The sequence below is a fragment of the Sciurus vulgaris genome, assembly GCF_902686455.1.
Source record: "Sciurus vulgaris genome assembly, chromosome: 4".
In the NCBI taxonomy this organism is placed as follows: domain Eukaryota; kingdom Metazoa; phylum Chordata; class Mammalia; order Rodentia; family Sciuridae; genus Sciurus; species Sciurus vulgaris.
In genome coordinates, this window is record NC_136464.1 from 139,851,395 (window position 1) to 139,873,998 (window position 22,604).

At 42.5% G+C, this 22,604-nt stretch overlaps 1 protein-coding gene across 10 annotated transcripts in view; it reads left to right on the forward strand.

The window, feature by feature from the left end:
* The first annotated feature begins 10,651 nt into the window (after positions 1-10,651).
* The window catches only part of DGKH (diacylglycerol kinase eta), a 179,354-nt gene continuing 167,401 nt past the window's right edge, over positions 10,652-22,604 (forward strand). For 9 of the 10 annotated variants that reach the window (XR_013763222.1, XR_013763223.1, XM_079136503.1 and 6 more), the window contains exons 1-2: positions 10,652-10,812; positions 17,743-17,946. Coding sequence is in view for 8 of the 10 variants with exons in the window: in XM_079136503.1 (XP_078992629.1) it covers positions 10,753-10,812; positions 17,743-17,946 (264 nt within the window). In the remaining 2 variants the exon portion in view is untranslated. Of the gene's footprint in view, positions 10,813-10,871; positions 11,376-17,742; positions 17,947-22,604 lie in introns of those variants that run through there. The other variant, XM_079136508.1, reaches the window with a different exon arrangement.

A 22,604-nucleotide genomic window follows, 5' to 3' on the forward strand; every position in this document is an offset into this window, starting at 1 on the left:
CTTTGTACTTGTGATCCTCCTGCCTCAGCCTCCTGAGCCACTGGGATTACAGACATGCACCAACACACCTGGTGGTTTGTTTTTTCTTTAACACGGTCTGAAGCTTTTCCTGCTTCCCCTAAGATTTCTCTCCATGGGTGTCAGGATTGACAGGCTTGAGGATCCTTTCCTGGGAAGGCTGGAGATGGGCAGCTTAAACTAGGCTCTATAATATCATGTCTAAAAGCCAGACTTTGGAGCTGGACTGCCTCAGTTGAAATCCCAGTCCTGAGACTGACTCTCAGTGCTACATTTACTCTCTATAAAATACAGAAATAGTACTATGTAATACCAGAGTTACTTTGGTGTTTAAATGAAGGAATATATGTAAAGCTATAAAAGGCTTTAGGTCATAGCAGGTATTTTATAAGTGTTAGCTTTTAGACAGTGGGACAAAGTACTCATTCAACAACAATTTATTGAGTATATACTATGTGTCAGGCACTTAAGCACTGGGAATAAAGCAAAGGACATGACTTGGTCTTTGCTGACGTGATGCTTACATTCTAGAGTGGAGGCTGTTAGTAATCCAATGAACAAGTAAAAAGATAAGATAATATTAGGTAGTTGCAAGTGCTATGAAGACTATAAAACAGGGTGGAATGATAGAAAGTGTCTGGGGAGCTACTTTAGTTTGGTAGGAACAGGCTTTGAGAGAGGTGGCACTGGATAAAAAGGTACCAGCCACTGGAAGACTAGGGAAGGAGCATCCCAAACAGAGGGAGCAGCTTGGCAAAGTCTCCAAGGCAAAGAGAGAGGCTCAGCATGTTTGAACCTAAAGGACAATGTGACTAGAATATAGAATATGAAGTGTATGTCAGGAAGTCAGAGAAGTAGGTAAGGGACAGATCATGAAGGACCTTGAGAATTTTAGAATGTCTGCAAGAATTTCAGATAACTTGAGGGTGAAGCAGACAATTTACATGACCTGGTTACTGCTTTTTAAAAAATTACTCTTCTGCCATGTTGAACAAGGATGGTACAGGTGGAGTAATAGTGGAAGGAGCGAGCCCAATTAGGAGATGGTTGTAATAGGAAAGAGATCATGGTGGCTTGCACTGAGATGAAAGCTGTGAGACAGATAGAAGTGGACAGATACACTCTGGGGGTAAAGGTGATCAAACTTGCTGATGTATTGGACACAAGGGTTGAGGTTCAAAGAGGATTCATTCTAGGTCTTTGACTTGATCTACTGTGTGAATATTGACACTTTTTATTGTCATGGGGAAATTGAGAAACAGGTCAGAGAGGCATCTATTTAGGATGCATTAAATTTAATATGCTTATTACCTATCTGAATAGAGATGTCAAGTCTGCAGGTGAATATAAAAGCATAGAGTGTGAAGGAAGAGTCAGGGTTGGACACACAAATAAAAGTGTCAACTGCATATAATTGTGCGAAGCCATGAGATGGAATGAGAGTCCCTGGGAAGAAGTCTAGAAAGGGGAGAGAAAGGGACCTGAAAGGGAGCCTTGGGAAACTTTAACATTCAGAGGTTGAACAGAGCAGGAAGAGGCAGTAGAGGAGGCTGAGGAGTGGCCAGTGAGGTGGGAAGAAAGTGAAATGAGTGTACTAGTGCTGTTCTGTGTAAACACAGAAGCCAAGAGAAGGAAGTATTTCAAAAAGTAGGGAGTGGTTATCTGTGTTGTAAGGTCAATCATTGTTGAAAGTTTAAGATAGTTGAGGGCTGAAGTGTCCATTGGATTTGACAACCTGGAAGAGGTTGGTGAACTTGGTGGGGAGGGATGGAAACCGTATCATAAATGCAGCAAATAGAGGTTGGGGGATGGGGAAGTGCAGTTGGTGAAAAATTCTCTGGGCTGCTCTTTCTTTACCTTGGGAGAAGGAAGAGGAGTGGGCAAGGAAAGGCCAGTCTGTTTTTCAAGGCAGAAAAAGCAGCGGGGCGTGGCCCTAGTCCAGGCTGCACTCTGTTTGAGACAGAGCCTCCTAGCAATTCCCAAGTGCACTGCCCTTTTCTACACTTTCCTCATCTCATAAGAACCTCTGGGGAGGGCTGGCCATGCAGGGCATGACCCAAGGTGTCACAATCTATCTGTTTCTCTGTTCATTGAGAAACCCAACATACCACTATTGGTAACACTGAAAAGAAACAATTAATATATTGATTTCATAAATCAACATGTCATTTTGGGGGCGGGGGTATAGGTATCTAATGATAATGACATCTTGCATTCAAATCCCAGCTTTTGGAAAGCTTTTAATCTGGTTAATAACATGCTTAAATAAATCAAACAACATGACTAATTCTGAGGTCTAGTCACTGATTCTAACAAATTTCTCTTTGGGACAGGTCACTCACGAGGTACATTCATCTGCTGTCTAGTCATACATGAGGTGTTTTTTTGTGTGTGTGAGGCAATAATATCATATTCTAATAATAAGTTGAACTTGCAATTGTTTATTCACTTTGATTTCCTATTCCAAAGCAGTGCTTTAAGAATTAAATGGTAAGAGCCCTGTGTTTGAATTAGGCTTCCAGCCTCCTCCACCCCCTCCCCAAAGGGTAAAGCCTGCTCCAGCTTGTAGTCTGTGCTCCACCCTGGAGGAAACTGTTAATTTCTAGATCTTTTCAGATGCCAAACTGGTTAGTCAGAGGACTTCTAAGCTTGTTCAAAATGCCTGCCCTTCTTCAATCATCAGTCCCGTGATTCGGAACTCACTTCTATAGAAAGAGAGAAAGAAAGAAAGAATGAAAGGCAGGTCTTTTAAAATGGTGTCTGTGCTGCCTGGTTTTTTTTTTTTTTTCCTTCTTTTTTTGGTACCAGGGTTGAACTCAGGGGCACTTGACCACTGAGCCACATCCCCAGCCCTATTTCATATTTTATTTAGAGACAGGGTCTCACTGAGTTGCTTAGCACCTCGCTTTTACTGAAGCTGACTTTGAACTCTCGATCTTCCTGCCTCAGCCTCCTGAGCTGCTGCGATGACAGGCATACACTGCGGCCAGATGCTTCCCACTTTTGAAGACATTAATATGACGGAATTAAAAGAGGAAAATAATAAGTTGTTATAATCAAACTTCACTTGCCTTCTAGGATTTGTAAAGATTAATCAATTGATCAAGCAATGAACTCACATCTTGCTATTATTACTACGTTAAAGATGTGAGCACAGTAAGCCTTGGCTGCCCTATTAGGCCTTGTGTGAGTTATCCTCTGTTCCTTTCTTCAGTCTCATCTTTTATTCGCCACCTTAGACTGTAATAAATAATAACATTGCAATTCTTTTCAGAACTCAACCAACCAGCAGAATTCTCTTTTGCCTCTTGGCCTTTATAAAGATGTAGGGTCTTTGCCCTCCACACCCCTGGGGGAATACTTGTCTTCCCCTCTTCCCTTCCCTGTCCATCTTGATCTAGTTCATGAGAGTTAGTTGCTTCCTCTGGGAGACCTTCCTTAACCCTCCAAGTTTGGATTGGGCATCCCTTTTTCATGTCTGCCACTCACTGCACCATAGCACTTATAACACCCTATTATAAAGGCCCCAATTATCTGTCACAGGTGTCTCCCTGGTGTGTGTCTTCGGATGTAGTAGGTGCTTAATAAGAGATTTGTTGAGCAAATGAATTAAATAACTATCATTTTCTAAATAATACATTTTAAAATTTTCCCTTAGAAAACATGAAATGAATATTCATCTGTTTGACAGTTCGTTTGTCAAGTTCTTAAAATTCCACCCACATCTTATGGCCAGGGATGTAGGGCTAATTCTTCCAACCCCCTAAACTCCCTCTGCTCCCACCTCTTCAGCCACTGCACTTGGGATCCCTAGCCTGCAGCCAGCCGCACTGGTGCACTATCCATGTGAGTGTCCAAGGGAGTGGAGATTGCATAAGGGGAGAGGCAGGACTGGGCAGACAGAATGGTATGCAGCTTCTTCTGGGCTCTCATACAGCTGGAACCCATTTGTGGCAGAGGTGTAAGGCAAAGCCAGCTGGGTCAAGTCAAACTCCTGACTTCCTGCCCCATCTGTGACCTTCCAGGTTGCCATCCCGGTTTAGAAGGCTGAGAAATGTAGGAGAGGAGGGGGCACCTCAGGAGACTGTTCAGGCCCCTAGTGAATGGGAAGTCGAGGGGTGCAGGAAGCAGAATCAAAGGAAAGCTCTCACAGGATCTAGGAAAGGGGGCTTTGTATACTTGAGGCTGGTGAAAAGGAGGGACAGACTGAACCCTGTTTGCTTAAGACCTTTGTACTGAAGGCAGCTGCTGTATCCTGGGGCAACGGGAGAGAAAACACTTTAAACCTGGATTCCAGTCCAGGTCATAACAACAGTTAACATTTATGATGTGTCTCTTCCTTGTCTTTCTATTTTTGGCTCCAAAGAAGCAGATTTTAGTTAAGCCTTCTTCCTCCACCTGTGCATCAGACCTCTCCCATCAACTGGTCCTCTCTCTTTGGCATTGCACTGTTTTTTCCCTCTACTGGTTCCTTCTTATTTGCCTAAACACACATGTATTCCCCTATGCTACCAAATAAAAATAACCTCCCTGCCAAGATTTCACTGCAGTGTTCTATCTTCCTTCTCCCTCCCTCCTTTTCACCTTTCTTTCCTGCTTCTAGAAAGCCTTTCTTAACAGAGGTTCTCTGCATGCTGAGGACTCCACAACTCAGCAGTACTTCTTGTGCTGTGACCTTGGGCAAATTGCTTGATCCCTGAACCTCAGTCATCTCATCCGCAAAGTAGGAATATTAACCTCATGTGGTTGATCTGAAGATTACAACCAAAATGTCATTCATTTAAAAGGGAGTTTTAAAAACCCATGATGTGCAAAATTTTAACAAAGATATGGTTTTCTAATTCCAGTAGCCACCTGCTTCAAAAATTATGACTTCTGCAATAATAATGGAAAGCAATGCTCTCCAACAAATTCATGCTACAAAAAATGAATAGTCCTTCTTTTTTCTTTCTGCTGGAACTTTTGTGTTTGTAAAGAGCACCTACCTGTATTATGCCAGGCATGTTTAGTACAGCATTTCATCTAGCCCTCCATTCATTTTTAAATGGAGAAAAATAATTGCCCAAGGTCTTAAGATTGTTAAGTAGAAGGCGATTGTTAAATAGAAAGCAGGAGTTTGGGCACAGTTCTCTTTAACAGAAAATCCCATGCTCTTTCCACAAAAATGTTAGTATACCTCAAAAGACCAAGTACCAAACCTCACATCATTCCTGTGGACTTTATTTACTCCTTGTATGGTTTTCCAAAAGAAAGTCTACTACCTATCCCTGAGAAGAAAAACACTGCATAAACATTAATATTTTAATTTGGAGTATTTTTGGTCAAGTTCCCTGCCCATATTCCTCGATCCTGAAGACCACCACTGATTACTGCTCCTACCATACCTTATAGCCTCCTAGATTCCTAAGCCCTATCTCCCCAGTGGGCACTGTGCTTGTAGGTGAGGTATATGGGTTGGACATCCCTCCATGCCTACCCATGAATCCAGCACTTGACTTTGGCTTGATTCCCAGGGCTCAGTCCTGATAGCCCTGTAGAGCTCTGATCTTGATCTGAAGTGACTGGGGCCATGTCACTGCCCAGAAGAAGTCTGCTGAATATCCTCTTAGGGATCACAGAAACTAGATTCCCATCTTTTCGGAGTGTTTACTTGGCAGGAACCCCACATTCTTCCATTGCTTGAATCACAACTAAAACAGTTACATTTTATCTGAACTCTGGACCCAAATTTTCACTTTTGTCCCATCCTGAGCAGAATCCTTAGCCACCTGTTATTTCCCCTGTTCCTCTGCCTCATTACTTCCTCAGTCCCAATGTTGTCTTAATTTTTTTTTTTTTGGTATTCAGAGATTTATATTTTCATAAATTTTTTTCTGCGTTGATCTCTTTGCTAACCTAATTATGAGCAGTTATTAATAATGTCCTTCCCTCACAAACAACAAATACTTATTGTGTGAGTGTGTGGGAAGAACATCCATAATCCTACCACACATGAAACAAAAACAAGAAAGAAGCACATCGGGATTTTGAAATCTTTTTAAAAATATTTTTTAGTTGTAGATAGACCCAACACCTTTATTTTATTTATTTTTATGTGGTGCTGAGGACCCAGAGCCTCACATGTGCTAGCCAAGTGCTCTACCCATTGAGCTACAGCCTCAGCCTGAGGATTATGAAATAATCAACAACTACTTGGAATATAGTGTGCCAAATTACTTAATTCACATTTGAATAATATTTACATTTTTTACATACTATATTTTAAAAAATCTACTATATTTTTAGCATTGTCACAGGTCAATACTCATAGTCAACACATTTTTAATGATTTTTAAGTCCCCTCCCCAACTCCATATTGTGTAATACAAAAATAGTAGAGTAAGATAAAATCATTTGTAGAATTTGCGCACTTGAGTTGTAGTCTGTAAAAAACAACACATCACTGCATTCTGTTACAGAAGAACCATAAAGGCCATTCTAACTAAAACAGCAGGAATAATCTTAGCCAACATGACGAAAGGGTAGTTTAGTTTGCTATGGACCCTCTTTTTGTGTGTTCCCTATTGCTATTACAAAGTGGAACAGAGGCTGGAATTTCTAATTCTTGTTTCAGGTGCATTATTACTAAGATATAATCTTCTTATGAACTTGCTTTAAGTGTAATCCTCATGTGGAAAGTCTTTGTCAAATTATTTCTATGGGAAAATTTGCTAGACTCCAAAATGCTCCATGAGAGATTTGGCTGTAATAGAAACAACAGCTCTTTGCTATTACTCCAAATGTGAGAACTATGACTGTATTTTGGTGGACTGCATTTCCCATAATCCATGTTCTCCTGGTGCTATGTCAGAGGGAAGAAGTATCCTATAGTTATAATCTATACAGAAAATGGACTTTTGATTGCCCAAAAGCAAAAATACCAAAAACTTACTGAAAAACATTGTTTTGGTAGATTGTTCCTAAAATGGCTGTACTTGTTATTGTGTATATGTCTCTCATTCCACTTGTTATTCTTTCAATGTTTCTGACAATCTTCCTGTGATAGGTAGAGGTCTATGTTCTGTACCCTAGACTGGGTTTTGTGACAGTTCCAAGCAAATGATTTGGACTCAGTGATGCTACATGACTTCTGAGGTGAACTTATAAAAAGGATACAGCATTTACCTAGCTCTCTTTCTCAACACACATCCTGGGACACCCGATCCTATATGTAAGCTGTCAGTTCAGAGATCATGAAGCCACCATGATGAAATGAGTAGTGGAGAGGCCCTCTGGAGAGAGAGTCATCCAAGAAGTCCCCATTGTATTAGCCCTCATCTGTTAAAGAGTCTTTGGTATCGACTGCCAGAAATGTAAGTGAGCCAAAGAAACCTGTGGGCCCTGGCTGACTCAAAATAAGACCCTTCCAGACAGTGACTCCATAGGGCATGAATTATTCTGATGGAAAACAACAGGAAAACATTACAAATTATGCAAGGAAACAAGTTAACATGAGCAAGACTCAGCAAGTGCAACAAATGGAAGAATTTACATTCCAACAATAGAGAAGAAAGCAATCTGAAAGAAACTTCTAAATCAATGTGTTTACAATGTTTAAGGAAATAAAGGAAAGAATAGATTCTGAAAGTAAGATGCTATGAGGGCTGGAGTTGTGGCTTAGTGGTAGAGTACTTGCCTGGCATGTGTGAAGTCTTGGGTTTGATACTCAGCACCACATAAAAATAAATAAAGTAAAAGATCCATTGACAACTAAAAATAATATTTAAAAAAGATGCTATAAAGATGAATTTTAAAAATGAAATTCTAGAAATGTTAATGAATAAAAATACAAGGGATACATTAAAAAGGAGATTAAATACAGCTTCAAAGAGAACTAGGGAATTGGGCAATAGATCTGAGAAAATTACCAAAGACCAGCAAAGAGAAGTAAAGAAATGAAAAATATAAAAGAAAAATTAAGACTTGGAAAATAAAATGAAAGACTCCAACCCATATCTAATAGAAGTTCTAGCAATATAAAACAGAAGAAAGTGCATGTTACAGGAGTAGGGAGAAGCAATATTTGAATACATAAAGGGTGAAAATTTTCCAGAATTAAAGAATTTGGAACTGGGTATGGTGGTGCACGCCTGTAATCCCAGCAGCTCTAACACCTGAAAAGGAAGATTGCAAGTTCAAAACCACTCTCAGCAACTTAGTGATGTCCTGAGCAACTTAGCAAGACCCTGTCTCAAAATAAAAAATACAAAGGGCTGGAGATGTAGTTCAGTGGTTAGGTGCCTCTGGGTTCATTACCTGGTACAGAAGAAGGAGAAGAAGGAGAAGGAGAATAAGAATTAGAATTTGGATCCTCAAGTTAAAAGACTAAGGTATTAGAGTGGGGGATGGAGAGAGAAGGTATTGAGTCACTCAGCCTAGAGAGAGCAGCTAGTTTTAACCTGCAGCAAAGTTGGGAATGAATGATTTCATAAGAAAGGTGACTCTTAGGGTGAATGGTGAAAGATGAGCAGGTGTTTGGACAGACTGAGTAAGAGGAAGGACATTCCATAAGAGGGCACAGCATAAAAATAAGTGACCTGATAGGGAACTGCAAGAGTGTTTGACAAGACCGGAGAAGTAGCCAGTGGCTAAGATAGTGGAATTTTACCCTCTAGGCAATGGGGAGCTATTGGCAGGGGTTACTCAGGGAATTATTTGCTCAATTTTGTACTTTAGAGGACTTGGCTTAAGTCATCTTACTAGAGAAAATTGGTGGAGGTACAACTATTAGTTTAGAGCAGCTAAACTAAAAGGGGAAAGTAATGCAAAGTTTCAGGAACTTGAAACAAAAGACTTGAAAACAGGGAACAGCAGTGAATGAAGGGAAGGTGATGAACTGGAACACCGGGAATGGGGAACAATGGAAGGTGGAGGAGTGTGGGATAATTTTTAGGTTTCTTCTTTTCTTGACTAGGTGAATTGTGGCATTTACTGAGAACTAGACAAGAGAGAAAAGCTAGCTGTTAGGGACGCTAACTTCTGTTTTAGTTGAGATCAAGGGGGACATCTGAGTAGAGAGAGATTTTCTGGTAAGAAGTTGGCCTCACAGAACTGGAGATCTGCGACAGGGATGGTAATTTAAGAGTTATCAGCAGTTGGCAGTTCAAATCGAGGCAGGGGATGGTCTGATAGACAACTCATTGTTTCCTGGGTAGCAAAACAGTCTGAGGGCAAATTGTTTAGGTACCCCAATATATAAGAGATAGCTGAGTAAGAAATGTTCAGACATCACTACTCAATCATCATGGAGCCAAGGAAAAGTATAGACTCAAGAATCAAAAACTAGTGAACAATGATAAATGTTGAAGCAAGTCAATTAAGGTGGGAATTGAAGAACATTCAGTGATTTGGGGGATCGTCAAAGCCATTGGGTGACCTTTGTCAGTGTAGTCTTGGTGGAATGGCAGGCACAACAGTAAATGTTTTTTGAAAATGTGTGAATGCACTTGACATAAAGGCCGTGAGAAGATGCTGATAGAAGGTTTCTGAAAGTTCAGGAGAGGAAACAACCTGTGTAATGTCAGTCACTCGGGTTAGAACTAGATGGAAACTACATTCAGTGCCAAGGAGATGATCTGAAACGTTATTTGGAACGTTTTTCCTCCCCACAATGGACGGGAGAAGATGACTTGCTATTTAACGAGCGCTCGCGGCGTGCCAGCCCCTTCCCCTAATTTCAGTGCTAAAACTGGAGCGCAGATGGTCTCAGCCCATCATGGCTTGCTTTCCACGAAACCGGTAATCATTAAAAAAGAATAAAAGCAGCACTTCTCAAGCTTAACCTCTCCTGCAGATGGTAACCCATCTGCAGCCTTCTTAACATCACAAAGGAGAAACCATCCCTGGCTCAGTACGTTTTGGAGCGGTTCGGGAGTGCGAAGATCTCCCTCGCTCTGTTGAAGCCGGTTACTGTCCAGTGTGATTTCGTTCAAGCTTCGGCACCCAGAGGCTGGGAGGCGCCTACCGCACGGGCAGCCAGCTTTTGGACCAAGGCGAGAGCGAACTGCAGACTCTGGTAGACAGCGAGAGAGGGAGAGGGGCGCTGGCAGGCATCTTCTGTACTCGCGGCCACCGCCGCTATGATCGCCCACACGGCAGCCGCCGGGCCGGGCTTTCCCCGCTGCTCCCGGCGCGCCCGGCGGCAGCTCAGCGCCCGGCCCCCGGGGAGGCCGCTCCTTTCAGCGCGGCCGCTTGGTGCCCGTGACCACCCGGTGGCCGCTTTCGGTTCCGTGCCTTATAAGGCCCGACAGGGGGTCACGTGCGTCCCGGGCCGCCCGCCGGGAGGAGGGGGCTGCGGGGGGGGAGGGGCGGGAAGCGGGGAGGAAAAGGGGAGGGAGCCGGGGGCGGAGGAAGGAGCGAGGGGCGGATTCTGCGGCCGTGGGAGGCGGCGGCGGCAGCAGCGGCCGGGAGCGGACCACTGCGAGCCGCGCAAGGGAGCGGGACCGAAGAGGAGAAAGAGGCGGCGGCGGAGGAGGAAGGGACCGGCGCGGGGGCGGGAGAGCGCGGCGCGGCGGAAGCCAGAGACGGCGGGAGGGCCGGTAGCTGCCCCCGGGCGGGAGCCGGGGCGGCGGCGGCGACGGCTGCGGCCGAGAGGGACCGCGACGAGGGAATTGCATCCAGCGGCCCCGGCGGCGGCGGCGGCGGCGGTGGGGTCCGGGGTCCGCGCGCCCGGGCGGCCAGCCGCGGGCCAGCGCGATGGAGCCGCAGCACGTGCGCCCCGCGAGTGGCGCCCGCAGCCCGACCTGGGAGGAACCGGTGGGTACCGCGCCCGCGCCCACCCCCTCCCGCTTCTTCTCTGTCCCCCCCGCCCAGGCCGGGTTCCGTTCAGGAAATGGCCAGGGATGAGGTCCCCAGCTGCTTCCCAGCCGGGGCAGCGCTTCCTCCGCCGCCCGCGCGCCTCCCGGAGCGCCTTTGTCCGGTCGGCTGAGCCTTTCCCGAAGGGGCCGTTGGGGACCCACTGGCGGGCCTTAGAGGACCGCTTCCGTGCTTCATCGACTTTTCAACTTTTCCTTGATTTTCGAGCGTGGATTGTAGGCAGAGGGAGAGGAGAAAGGAAGGCTGTGCGGTCAGCATGTGGGGCTGGGATGAGATGGGTCTTTACCTCTTGAGACTGCTTCGTCGCAATCACCTGGGCGCACAGGTTTCTAAGGACCGCCGCTGGGGAGGCAGATAGCTGCTAGAAGTCCAGAACCACGCCTCCGCCTCCTGTCGGCCGCTACAGCCACAGGCTTTTCGAGGGGTCAGGGGGTTTTGCCGGGGATGAAGCCAGAAGCTAACTTCGCTTTCGCCTGGGATTTCGCTGCACACGCAACTCGGAGGTTGAGTAATTTTAGGGGCCGAGAGTAGTGTGTGCATGTGTCTTGTGTGTGCGAGGATAAGGAAAAGAAGACCAAGAGTCTTTGGGTTTATTCCCCCAAACCCCTTCGACTTATATTTTACAACTCAGAACCATCTCGCGTCCCTCCAGGGATTCTACCCAGGAATCCCGGTGCCACTCAGACCTCAATAATCCGTTGTGGGCTACTTTTCCCCTGGCATCGAATTTTGACTCTCCACGCCCTGCCTGGATATTTGCTACTCCGTCTTGGTTAAAATTCTGAACTGGTCAGAAAAGCCTCGTTCGAAATTTCTGTTCTCACCAGTGTTGCGGACTATAAGTTCGGATTCTGTTTTCCCAGGGACGCCGCGAGTTTGGTCGGGCCGGCCCTCAGCCTGTTGAGAGCTTCTAGGTCAGGTGCCAGGGTTGGTTCTCCTTTTTCTTTTCTAATATGTACACTCCAGCTCCCTTGCCCAGGGTACGTTTCTCTGCCTCTTGTTTCCTGACCTTTCAAAAGTGTCCTTGGACTCTGATCCATCTGCATCTGCAGCTGTTTTTGCTTTTGTGAATTTGAACATGTTGTTAGGTCGTCCATCTGCTCATATTTCTTCTATTGTAGTTATCACTGGGGAGTAAGTTATTCTTGAAATTAAAAATACAATTCAGTTTTGACGTTTAAATTAAAGATCATTGAGAATTAAGTCCCAGTGACCTGATTTACTTCTAAACTTGAATATTTGAAGTTCTTTCAGAACCTGTATACTTTAAGCCAACACCAATCACAATGGGAAACACCTGGTCATATGTAGTGTTTCTTTGTGGTACTGGGGATTGAACCCAGGAGTGCTCTGCTACTGAGCAATATCCCCAGCTCTGTTTATTTTTCATTTTGAGAGGGGGACTGGCTATATTGCTCAGTCTGGTCTTGAATTTAGGATCCTCCTGCCTCAGCTTCCCACATTGTTGGGATTCACAGACATTTGCCACCTCACCCAGCTTCTTTACTTCTCAGAAGTGACAAGAACAAAAACCACTCATTTATTTTCTGCAGAAAATATTCAGTACCAGTTTCACCACCGGAACCTTTAAAACTAGATCCCTGACAAAAATGTGTGTGTGTACTGTGACACTATCTAGAATGTAGAATTCGATCTTAAAAATTAGGCTCATTTTCTTTAAACGTGTAAGGCCTTTATATTTGCTCAGCAAATGTTTTTTGTCCAGCACATATTATATCTAGAACTGTTAGAGTTTAATAAAACAGACACAAATCATTGTCCTTAGAAAGCTTGCATTCTTAATTCAACAGAATGTTTTGTTCCATATATGTTAATGGTTACCATTCAGAGAGTCCAAAACATATGCTCGAAGAGCTCAGATATGTGGTATATTTCTGATGAGTTTGAAATGCTGTGGTCATACATGTAATGAACACAAAGTCTATTTTAGAACTAATAAAGGAAATTCTCATTTAAATTCTTTGAAAAAAAAAGTTATCCAAATTACTCAAAAGGGGCATATACAAGAAAAATGGGGAATGCATTAGGAGAAAAGGTGTTTAAATGTTAAATATTTCAGGCTCATGGAGCAAAAGTTGAGGGAGACATCAGCTTAATCTAAATGTTCTTGACCTTTGGATCAGTGCCTCTTTAAGAATCTGATCGAAGCAATGGACTTTCTTCTTCAAAAATGCACCTATATGACATACTGTCATGGTCATTTGCTTAAGAGTAGAACAAATTCTGAGCAATGCCTTGGCGGTTTTGTCATTGGGCAAACATGGTTGAGTGTACTTATACAAATTAAGATAGTTATAACATCACTAGCAGATATAATCTCATGGAACCACCTTCTTACACACATTTTAAACACAATTTCAAGGGAATCAGATTTTATGAAAACCAATCTGTGAACCTTCAAAGACCTCAGTTAAGAATACCTATTTTCACTTGGACCCCATTTCTAAGTTATTTAAAAATCTTTTAAAATTCAAATATAGGCAGCTTTATGCTTTACCATAAAAGTTGCTCATTTACATTTAAAAAGAATATCCAGTAGTAAATAAATGATATTAATGTTACACTTATCCTGTTGCATTATCCCTTATGGCATATAATAGCGTACACAAGAGCAGTATTCTCATTCTTTTTTGATGTAATCTAAAACGTGATAATATGAGTCTACACTTCAGGCAGAAGAGTGAATGAATTCACAGGAATGGATGCTGGCTAATTGTAAGGGAAACAGTATTTCTCTTCTTTTGTTTCTTTTTTACAGTGTTGGGGATCAAACCCAGGCCTTGAACATGCTAGACAAGGGCTCTATCACTGAGTAATATCCCAACCCAGAGAATAGTGCATCTTGTCAAAAATTCACCCATGTCTGCAGCTGACAAACAGTTGCTGGGAGTTGCTGCATTCTTTTGTTTTGGGGGTGAAATGAAGTTCTTTAAATGTGAGCATTTAAATTAGCTATTAGTCCCTCTACTCTGGTTAGGGCTTTGGGCCTAAAGACAATAAATGTTAGCATTTAAGTTTCTGTGTATTTTCTTCAATGTAGCTTTTGAATGTTATCAGGTCTCAGTGGAAACAGAGGCATTACCTAAATTTATAATCAATTAAAAAGTATTTTGGTGGTAGGTACAGGTTGTCAGGAAGATGTTTAGCCAAGCAATTCTTACTCAGTAATATCTTGGGGGAGGAGATAAGTAGAATTCTAGCTAAAACTTACAAAATGTAGGAGTAATTACAAAGTAGTTCTTAGTGGAGGGGCATTAGAGTATATTTTACCTACTATATTTTGTTTTTATTTCCAAATGATTTAATATCATTTACCTCTTATAAAACTATCCAAATTTATGGAAAATTAGGAAGGGAAGAGTTTCAAAGGAAAAGGATGAGAATATAAACCAGAGGTAATAAATACAGTTCTGTATCACGTTTAGATGATGAAAGATTTTTGCATTAGGTACACATGTATGTGCAATTGATACCACAATTGATCTCAAATCTTTTTCCTTCAGATAACTAAGGAAAAATTAATAAGATGAAGTTTCGAATGTTAAATTGTGAATATGTAAGAAATAGTGTATCATGGCAATTGTTCTAAAGTTTTAGTGAAAACAGTTTTCTAGGCATGTACTTGGTCAAGTGGCAATGTTCCTTGCTTACAGTGTTTCCTACTGATCAGGAGCAGGAGTCCTAGAATGTGAAGTTTTAAAAGTGCATAGTTGTCTTCAGGATATAAAATGTAACATTCTGCCTGCTCATGCTATCATGTTTAATGTAGAACCACAGAATATATGGGATTTAAAAATTGTTAATGGTATTAGTCCTGTTTTGTTATGAGTAGTGATAAGAATATAATTCAAAATATATCTGTAGATAGTTATATATTAATATTCATAAAGTGGGAGGAGCATGACATTTGGCTTTGATTTATGCATCTTCAGCATATGTGTTTTTAAATAGTGCGGGAAACCTCAGAGATCTCAAACTAACAATAATAAAGGTACCTTAAATTAGAGATTCCTTGAAAGTTTCTCAGAAGAAATGGTTGAAGAGGATTTTGATGAGCTTGCTTTCTTGGGAAGTGAGGTAGCATTTCTTCATTTGCCTATACCATATTTTCATCCGGAGTGTTTTTTCTTTTTTTGGTATCAGGGATCAAATCCATTGGCTCTTAATCACTTAGTCACATCGCCGGCCCTTTTAGAAACAGGGTCTCCCTAAGTTGCTCAGGGTCTTGCTAAGTTGCTTAAACTGGCTTTGAACTTGTGATCCTCCTGCCTCAGCCTCCTGAGCTGCTGGGATTACATGTGTGGGCCACTGCGCCCATCCCGAATTTTCAGGGTGCTAGAGAAATTGTAGAGCTAACTCTGAGGTCAAATCTTTATAAATAAGGAATACATTCACTTTGAGATATTAATTGCCCAGTTCCTGAATGTGAAACTGTTTTAAGTATCTCTAAGCAATCAGTGTTTGATTCAAAGAGTAAGAAATGGGATCCAAGCAGGCATGGTGGCACCAGCCTATAATCCCAGTGGCTTGGGAGACTGAGGTAGGAGACTCAAAGAGTTCAAAGCCAGCCTCAGCAACTTAGTGAGACCCTAAGCAACTGTCTCTAAACAAAATACAAATAAAGGCTGGGGATGTGACTCAGTGGTTAAGTGCCCCCTGAGTTCATTCCCTGCCACCCCCCCAAAAAAAGTAATGTAATTCGTATTATTCTTTTCTGGATCACACAGTAGGCATGGGCATTAGACAATACTTTTCATTTTATCACCCCTTGCCTGAATTCTGGAAAATGTTGCTATCTAAAACTTGAAAGCATAATGTGTGAATCGAAGTATATGATAATGGACAAACTTATTTTTGTTATTTAGTACGATAAAGTGAATAGAACATTTGAATAGTAATAACCTGGTTTTGACTTTGGTCCCAGTTTGTGCTTTTATACCTCAGTATTTTTACATTAAAAGAGGACTGAATTAAATTTATTCTTTCAAAAGACCCTTTACTGGATGTCTTTTACTACATTGCTTAGTCATAGATTTGTCAGTAACTGAATGCCAGATGGGGATAAAGGCCATTTTTTGATTATTTTTCTCTTAAAGAATTCCCAGCAATATGTTTTTCCAGATATAAAATTACATCTTTATAGGGCCAGAAGAACTCAAGTTCATTTTGCTGGGCTCCTTCTTTTCCTAAGCAGATAACTAAAGCTAGAGAAATCATCTCTGTGTTAGCATTATATGGCAGCAGCCTCCTTGTCTTGGAGGATATAAACTAGTCAGCACATTTTACATTTTAATGAATTTAATCTATGGTATTGGGATTTGCCGTACTCTTTCTTAAAACCTGTTAGAACTGTCAGCCCTAACATAGAAATCGGATTATTATTGAGAGTAGGATTGCTACTAGGAGGAAAAAAAACCCAGAATCTTAGTTTGGGGGAAACTTAAAGATCAAGTCAACCAATAAATAAATAAATAAGTAAAATTAAAAAGGAATACGTACAGAGGGCAAGGACATATCAGAGACCGAATGCTTTATCCGGGGTGGAGAGACTCTACGATCTGGCAGGAACTTTTTAACCCTATTTAAAAATATAGCCATCAACAGTTTGGAGTTCTCTATGACTGCTAACAAGAACAGTCTATTATTTTAGTATCTTCTCTTCAAGCTGTGCCAGACCTGTAAGGGACCTTTGACGTTGAGGATGCACTACCTGCAGTGAGGCTGCTGTTCTCAAGTGCCCACACAACCAGCTCGCAAGGGACGAGGGTGACTACAGCTTGTTGATTCCATTTCCTCCCGCTCTAGTCCTAGTTAGGGAGTGGCTCTCCCAGGACTTCCCAGTGTGTGTGGTTTTTTTTTCCTTTTTTCTTTTGTACTTTTTTCCCCCGGTGTTCGGGACTGGGTTTCACATAGCTTCAATGCGTTGTTTTCTTCCATGCTGTCTCTGTTAGCACTTCAATTAATACATTTGTTTAGCACTCTGTCGTCTTGGGCTGCATGTCCTCTCTTGTTTCTGCGCTCTTTCTACGCCCTTTCCAGTTTCCTGTTACCAAAGGGGATCGCTCTTTCTGAACGAAAAGTTCTCAGAGCATAGTTAAACCTCCCGGAAAATGCCCTTCTCTTCCGTGTGTGCCGGGTGGGGGTGGGGATGGGACAAAAACTAAACACCGCGGTGGAGAGAGTTCTAAGGACTCAAACTCCCAGGCAGAGGCCAGAGAGGTATGGTCCTTGGAGTGAGGTTGGAGGCAAACGTGGGGGAAAGGGGACTTTTATTCTGCTGGAACCATGCCCAGGTGTCTGCAGAGATTCGGTGTCCAGGAGGTGGTGGGGTGCTCTCTAGGGAGTTGGGAGGTAGCTACAAGTCCCTTTCCTCCTCAGGGGCCATTCTTGCCCTTGCTGCCCATAACCAAGGGAGAAAGCATCGCCCCTGCCTGACCTGTGGCGGGATTGACTACTACAGAGGTTTCCTGCTTCCCCGTCCCTCTCGTCCTTCCTGAGGACCCCAGACCCTAGAAGGAGTAGGAGGGTGTTTGCCTTATCCCTTTGTCATCCTGTCCTCTCAACCTGCGCTGGTCTTATTCTGAGATTGGGTGCACAGAAGTCTCAGTCGGGAAGGGGTCTGCATCTACAGTGCTCCATCGCACAGAGGTTCTGGCGGGAATGGGGCAGAAGAGCTTGTCAGGTCCCTGACTGCGGGGCATCTGGTTCCTGGTGACCCTTTCCCCACGGGGGCGGCTGGGGTAAATGAAGATGGCGGCAGCAGCTGGGCGCAGGGTTCCGGGCCCTACCAGGGCAGAGCCCACCCTCTGATATCCGCCGCCCCCGCCGGGCGGTGCTATGTCCCTGCAGGAGTCGGAGAGGATGGCCGGGGCCAGCGGCCAGCACCACCCTCCGGGCGCCGAGGGAGGAGCGGCTGCCGGGGCCGGCACTGTGGTCACCCCCGCCGCTGCTTCGGCGGGGCCGGGAGAAGATTCATCTGACAGCGAAGCAGAGCAAGAGGGACCCCAGAAACTGATCCGCAAAGTGTCCACCTCGGGGCAGATCCGGACCAAGGTGAGGCGGGTAGGAGGGCTGCGGGAGCGTGGAGAGTGGGAGGCAGGGGAACTGGGAGGTGGAGGGAGAGCACCGGGGCGCAGGGAGCTGGGGGGAGCGGGTGCTGTGATCCCAGGAACAAGGGGAAAGGAGGGGGCGGGGCGTAGGGCGGGGCCTGGAGTGTGGGGCGGGGCCAGGGAGCAGACCGACCACCACACAGACCAGGCTGGGATTCCCGGTCTTCGAGGGTGGGCTCCTCAGTCCTTGTCAGGCAGGGGCGGAGGAACCCCAGACCAGCGGCTTGGCGGGAGCGTGGGAAAAGCTGAAAAGCTGTTTCAAGTTCCCAGCTAGGGAACTTAAATGTTTTATTTTTTGCCTCCTTGCGGTGCCATAGTTTGGTAGCGTGTGTGCTGCGCGTGTGTAGGCCAAGCAGCCAGAGCTGCGGTGCGCCCGCCAATTTCCTTCCAGTGGGCCGCAGACTGCCCCTCTCTTGGCCCAATCTGGGAGGGTTGATGGGAGGTGACACCTGGCAGCCTGTCTGTCTCCTGCGGCTGTCTGGTAAGCAGAAGCCATGAGACCATGCCAGTGGTAAATGGTGCTTCTTGTTCAAGCCCTCAACCCTCGATCAGGACAGAAAGCTGGTTTTCGTGATCACGAGCTCCCTCGAAGTGCAGAGTTGAGACCACACATGCATGGGTTTTTTTATTTTTATTTTTATTTTTTTAGTCATTGGTGGACCTTTATTTTATTCATTTATTTATATGTGGTGCTGAGAATCGAACCCAGTACCTCACACATGTGAGGCAAGAACTCTACCACTGAGCCACAGCCTCAGGCCTGCCCAAGGTTCTTTTTAATGATAAAAAGTTGCATGTATATATATGTCACATACTTAAACATATATGTTGTATTATGGAGGTTAGGATGTTATGTTATTGTTTATGGGGCTTGTGCTGTTGGCCTGTAAAGTTCCTAAATTGTCTTAATTTGATCATGAACACAAAACAAGTGATTATGAATATTAAAGGATTATTTATATATTTTAATGTTCGCCTTTAAAAATCTTCAATGTTGTGAGTGGAGAACTTTCATGAGGAATTTGAAAAGGGAACCATAAAATTATTGGATTTGGGTGCTCTCTTTAAAAGTAAATTTGCAGCATGAGGGCAGTGGCACATGCTTGTAATCCCAGCGATTTTGGGGGTTGAGGCAGAGGATCACAAGTTCTAGGCTAGCCTTAGCAACTTAGTGAAGCCCTAAGCAACTTAGTGAAACCTGGTTTCAAAATAAAAAATAAAAAGGGTTGGGATTGTAGCTCAGTGGTAAATGCCGAGTTCAATCCCCAATACAAAAAGTAAAAATTAAAAAAAAAAAATCGCAAAAGTCATTCTGCAACTATTTTCATGAGAATTGGTTTCCTAAGGTCAGTGGACCTGTGGTAATAGCTAAGATTATACTCTTTAATTTTGGTGTTATCTATGGTTTGGGGAAAGCTAGTTTAAGAAGACAAAAAGTAAATGTAAAAAGCATATTTATTTTTGGTTTTCTGTTTGACTTTCTAATAAAAATATTGAGCACATTTTGCCATGAATACAGATAATTATTGATCTTTGAATAAAATGTTTGAATTTCAAAAGATGACTGGATGTGAGAAATTCTGCAATTTACACTTGCTCATATATGTTAGGGTTTACATGAATTCATCAGCTATTCATATGTAAACACCTTAGATCAGGACCTTAGATTGCTGAGACCAGTGAGCCTCAATCTCACATTCTATAGCTCACAATCCTGAATGTTTATATATTCCATAATCTTCATGAATTACACCTTTTTCTTTCTTGTTTCTCTCGTGTGTGTGTATGTGTGTGTATGTTTTATTGGGGATTGAATTTATTTGTACTCTACAATGAAGTGTATCTCTAGCCCTTTGTATTTTTTCTTTTGAGGTCGGGTCTTGCTGAGCCTGACCTTGTGCAGTCCTGCCTTAGCCTGACTTGCCTTAGCCTCACAAGTCATTAAGATTACAGGCATGTACCTCCATGCCCAGCCCAATAATTTCTCTTCATACATGCTGATTCTCAGGGAAGAAGGTGAGGGTGGTGAGGGAATGTATAGAAAGAGAATTGCAAAACTTAACTGTTGGTTCTCAGACTTCAATTCTAATCCAGGTAAGAATTAAGAGAAGAATCTTTAGAAATAAAGTTTCTCCATCCCTTCCATATGTGTGTAAAATGGGAGAACCTGGTGGACAGGAGGCCCCAGGACTAGCTTAAAACCCTGTCATGTGTATGACAACATTAGCAATTCCTGCTTATATATTCAGAAGATGCATCAAAAGACCACTAGGTCTGACAGGTTAGGTTTACTAGTGGTGTCTTCAATCCTGGCACACACATGTGTAACTATATTCATATCTATGTATGTGCTTGTATATACATGCTCTTTCTTTACCAAGCATTTATCTGTAGATAAACACAGGGCTTAAAGAAGAGGATATTGAACATAGAGGGCAAAAATATTTCTTGAATGACTGTATATATTACATACTTACATATAATGTTTCCAGTATATGAAAATTAGTAACACAGGTATAGTAATTTTAGTAACCTTTAGTATCTTTAGGGTTGTAAAGCTGTTTAGTAGCCAGTTTAGGTTTAGGGTGCAAAAAGACTGCTAACTTAAGTAATTACCTTATTTTAAGTGTTCTTCGTAATATTTTAAATGATTTGAATGTTAGTAAAGGACATAAGTTACTGGTGATGTTTGAAAAATATTCAGACTTTTTCTTAACTGAAAAAGTAATATATCATTGCATATGCTAAGATATTTAGACAGTAGTAGAGACTACATGTTGATGGAAAGGTGTTGAATAAAAAGTAATTTCCCTCTGGTCCCCCATCAAAGTAAGTCATTGGTAACACTTTTTTTTTTTTTTTTTTTTTTTTTTTTTGGTGGTGTTGGGGATTGAACTCAGGACCTTGTGAATGCTAGGCAAGTTCTGTATCCCTATGCTGACCCCAGCCCTAGGGATGACATTATCTTGGTGTGCTTCCAGAAAATTTCTATGTACATACAAGAGTGTGGGTATGTATGTGTGTATATATATGTAAAAAGTATACATATAAACTGTGTGTGTGTGTGTGTGTGTGTATGGTTTTTTTGCGGGGGTTACCAGGGAATAAACTCAGGGACACTCGATCACTGAGCCACGGTCCCAGCCCTATTTTGTATTTTACTTAGAGACAGGGCCTCACTGAGTTGCTTAGTGCCTCATTTTTGTTGAAGTTGACTTTGAACTAGCAATCCTCCTACTTTGGCCTCCTCCTGAGCTTCTGGGATTACAGGCACATGCCACTGCACCCAGCAAATATATATATATATATATATATATAAATAAACACACATATATTTTAAAAATATATATGGTGTATATGGATATCCTTATTTTCAAAATACTAAGGGAATGTTCTATAAACATGTTTTCTTTGAGATATAATATGGAGATTATTTTTGTAGTGGTTTTTACACATACCTCATATATAGATGACCTAGCTGTTCCTAATGATGGAAATATATTCCATGATGGAAATACATTCCATTATATTAGATTGAGCTATGTAAAATTGCTTTTTTAGCAGGTCAAAATTGGCCAAAAATATGAAATTTCATATGGTTCAACCTAACATGGCACATTGTTTAATTAACCAGTACTGTATGGAAGGGAATAAGGAATGTTCCAGGATAACACTTTAATCTCAGCTTTTTGATAGTGGACATATTGACTTTTTAAATAGGACCAGTATACTTTCAAAATCAGTGTGGCTTAATAAAATCGTCATGTAGGTCTTAGTGCCCTCATCACATGCCCACATTGTAGACTTTTGTTCCCCTTTTCATTTTCTATGATTTTTGTGTGTGTCTTGTCCTATTTACTATTTTTCTCTTTCTCTCTTTTTCACTGTTTTTCTTCTTTGTATCAGTGGAGTGGAATTTCATGTAGTTTCATCTGGAGACACATATGCTAAACACTAGGTAATTTTAGGACTGCCTTTATTTCCCCAAGGCAAAAAGTTATAGAAAAATGCAAATGGTTCTGATGTGGGAATCCCAGCGGGAGCAGGGCACTACTCTTATCACTTCCTCCTCTTTACCCTTCCCTAATGTTCCTGAGTTTGTGGATTTTGTATTCTCTGCAACATAGAGAATAACACAGGTATATACTGAGAATGAGACATTTTGTAAGAATAGTAACATAAACTCAAACCAATTGGGTTTTAAACAGGAGTGTGAAGGAGGCTTTACTTGCTTTTTTGTTGGCTCATGAATACTGTAATCTTTCATTTTTGCAGGAATGGCCAGAGAAACCTCAGTCAGCTTTCAAGCTAGATTGTTCACCTGTTATAAACAAATGGGAACTATGTCAATGACTTTTTCAGCCATTGAGTCATCTTGGCTAAGGTCATAAAACTTGTGTGTCCAAAACACTTCCTGATTATGTTCATTGTGTTCTCATTTCTTTCAAAATTTTTATGTATTATTATGGTTGATTTTTGAAGGGGGTCATTGGGGATTGAACTCAGGAACACTTTACCACTGAGCTACATTCCTAGGCCTTTTAAAAACTTTTTGTTTTGAGACAGGGTCTTGCTAAATTGCTAAGGCTGGCCTTGAACTTG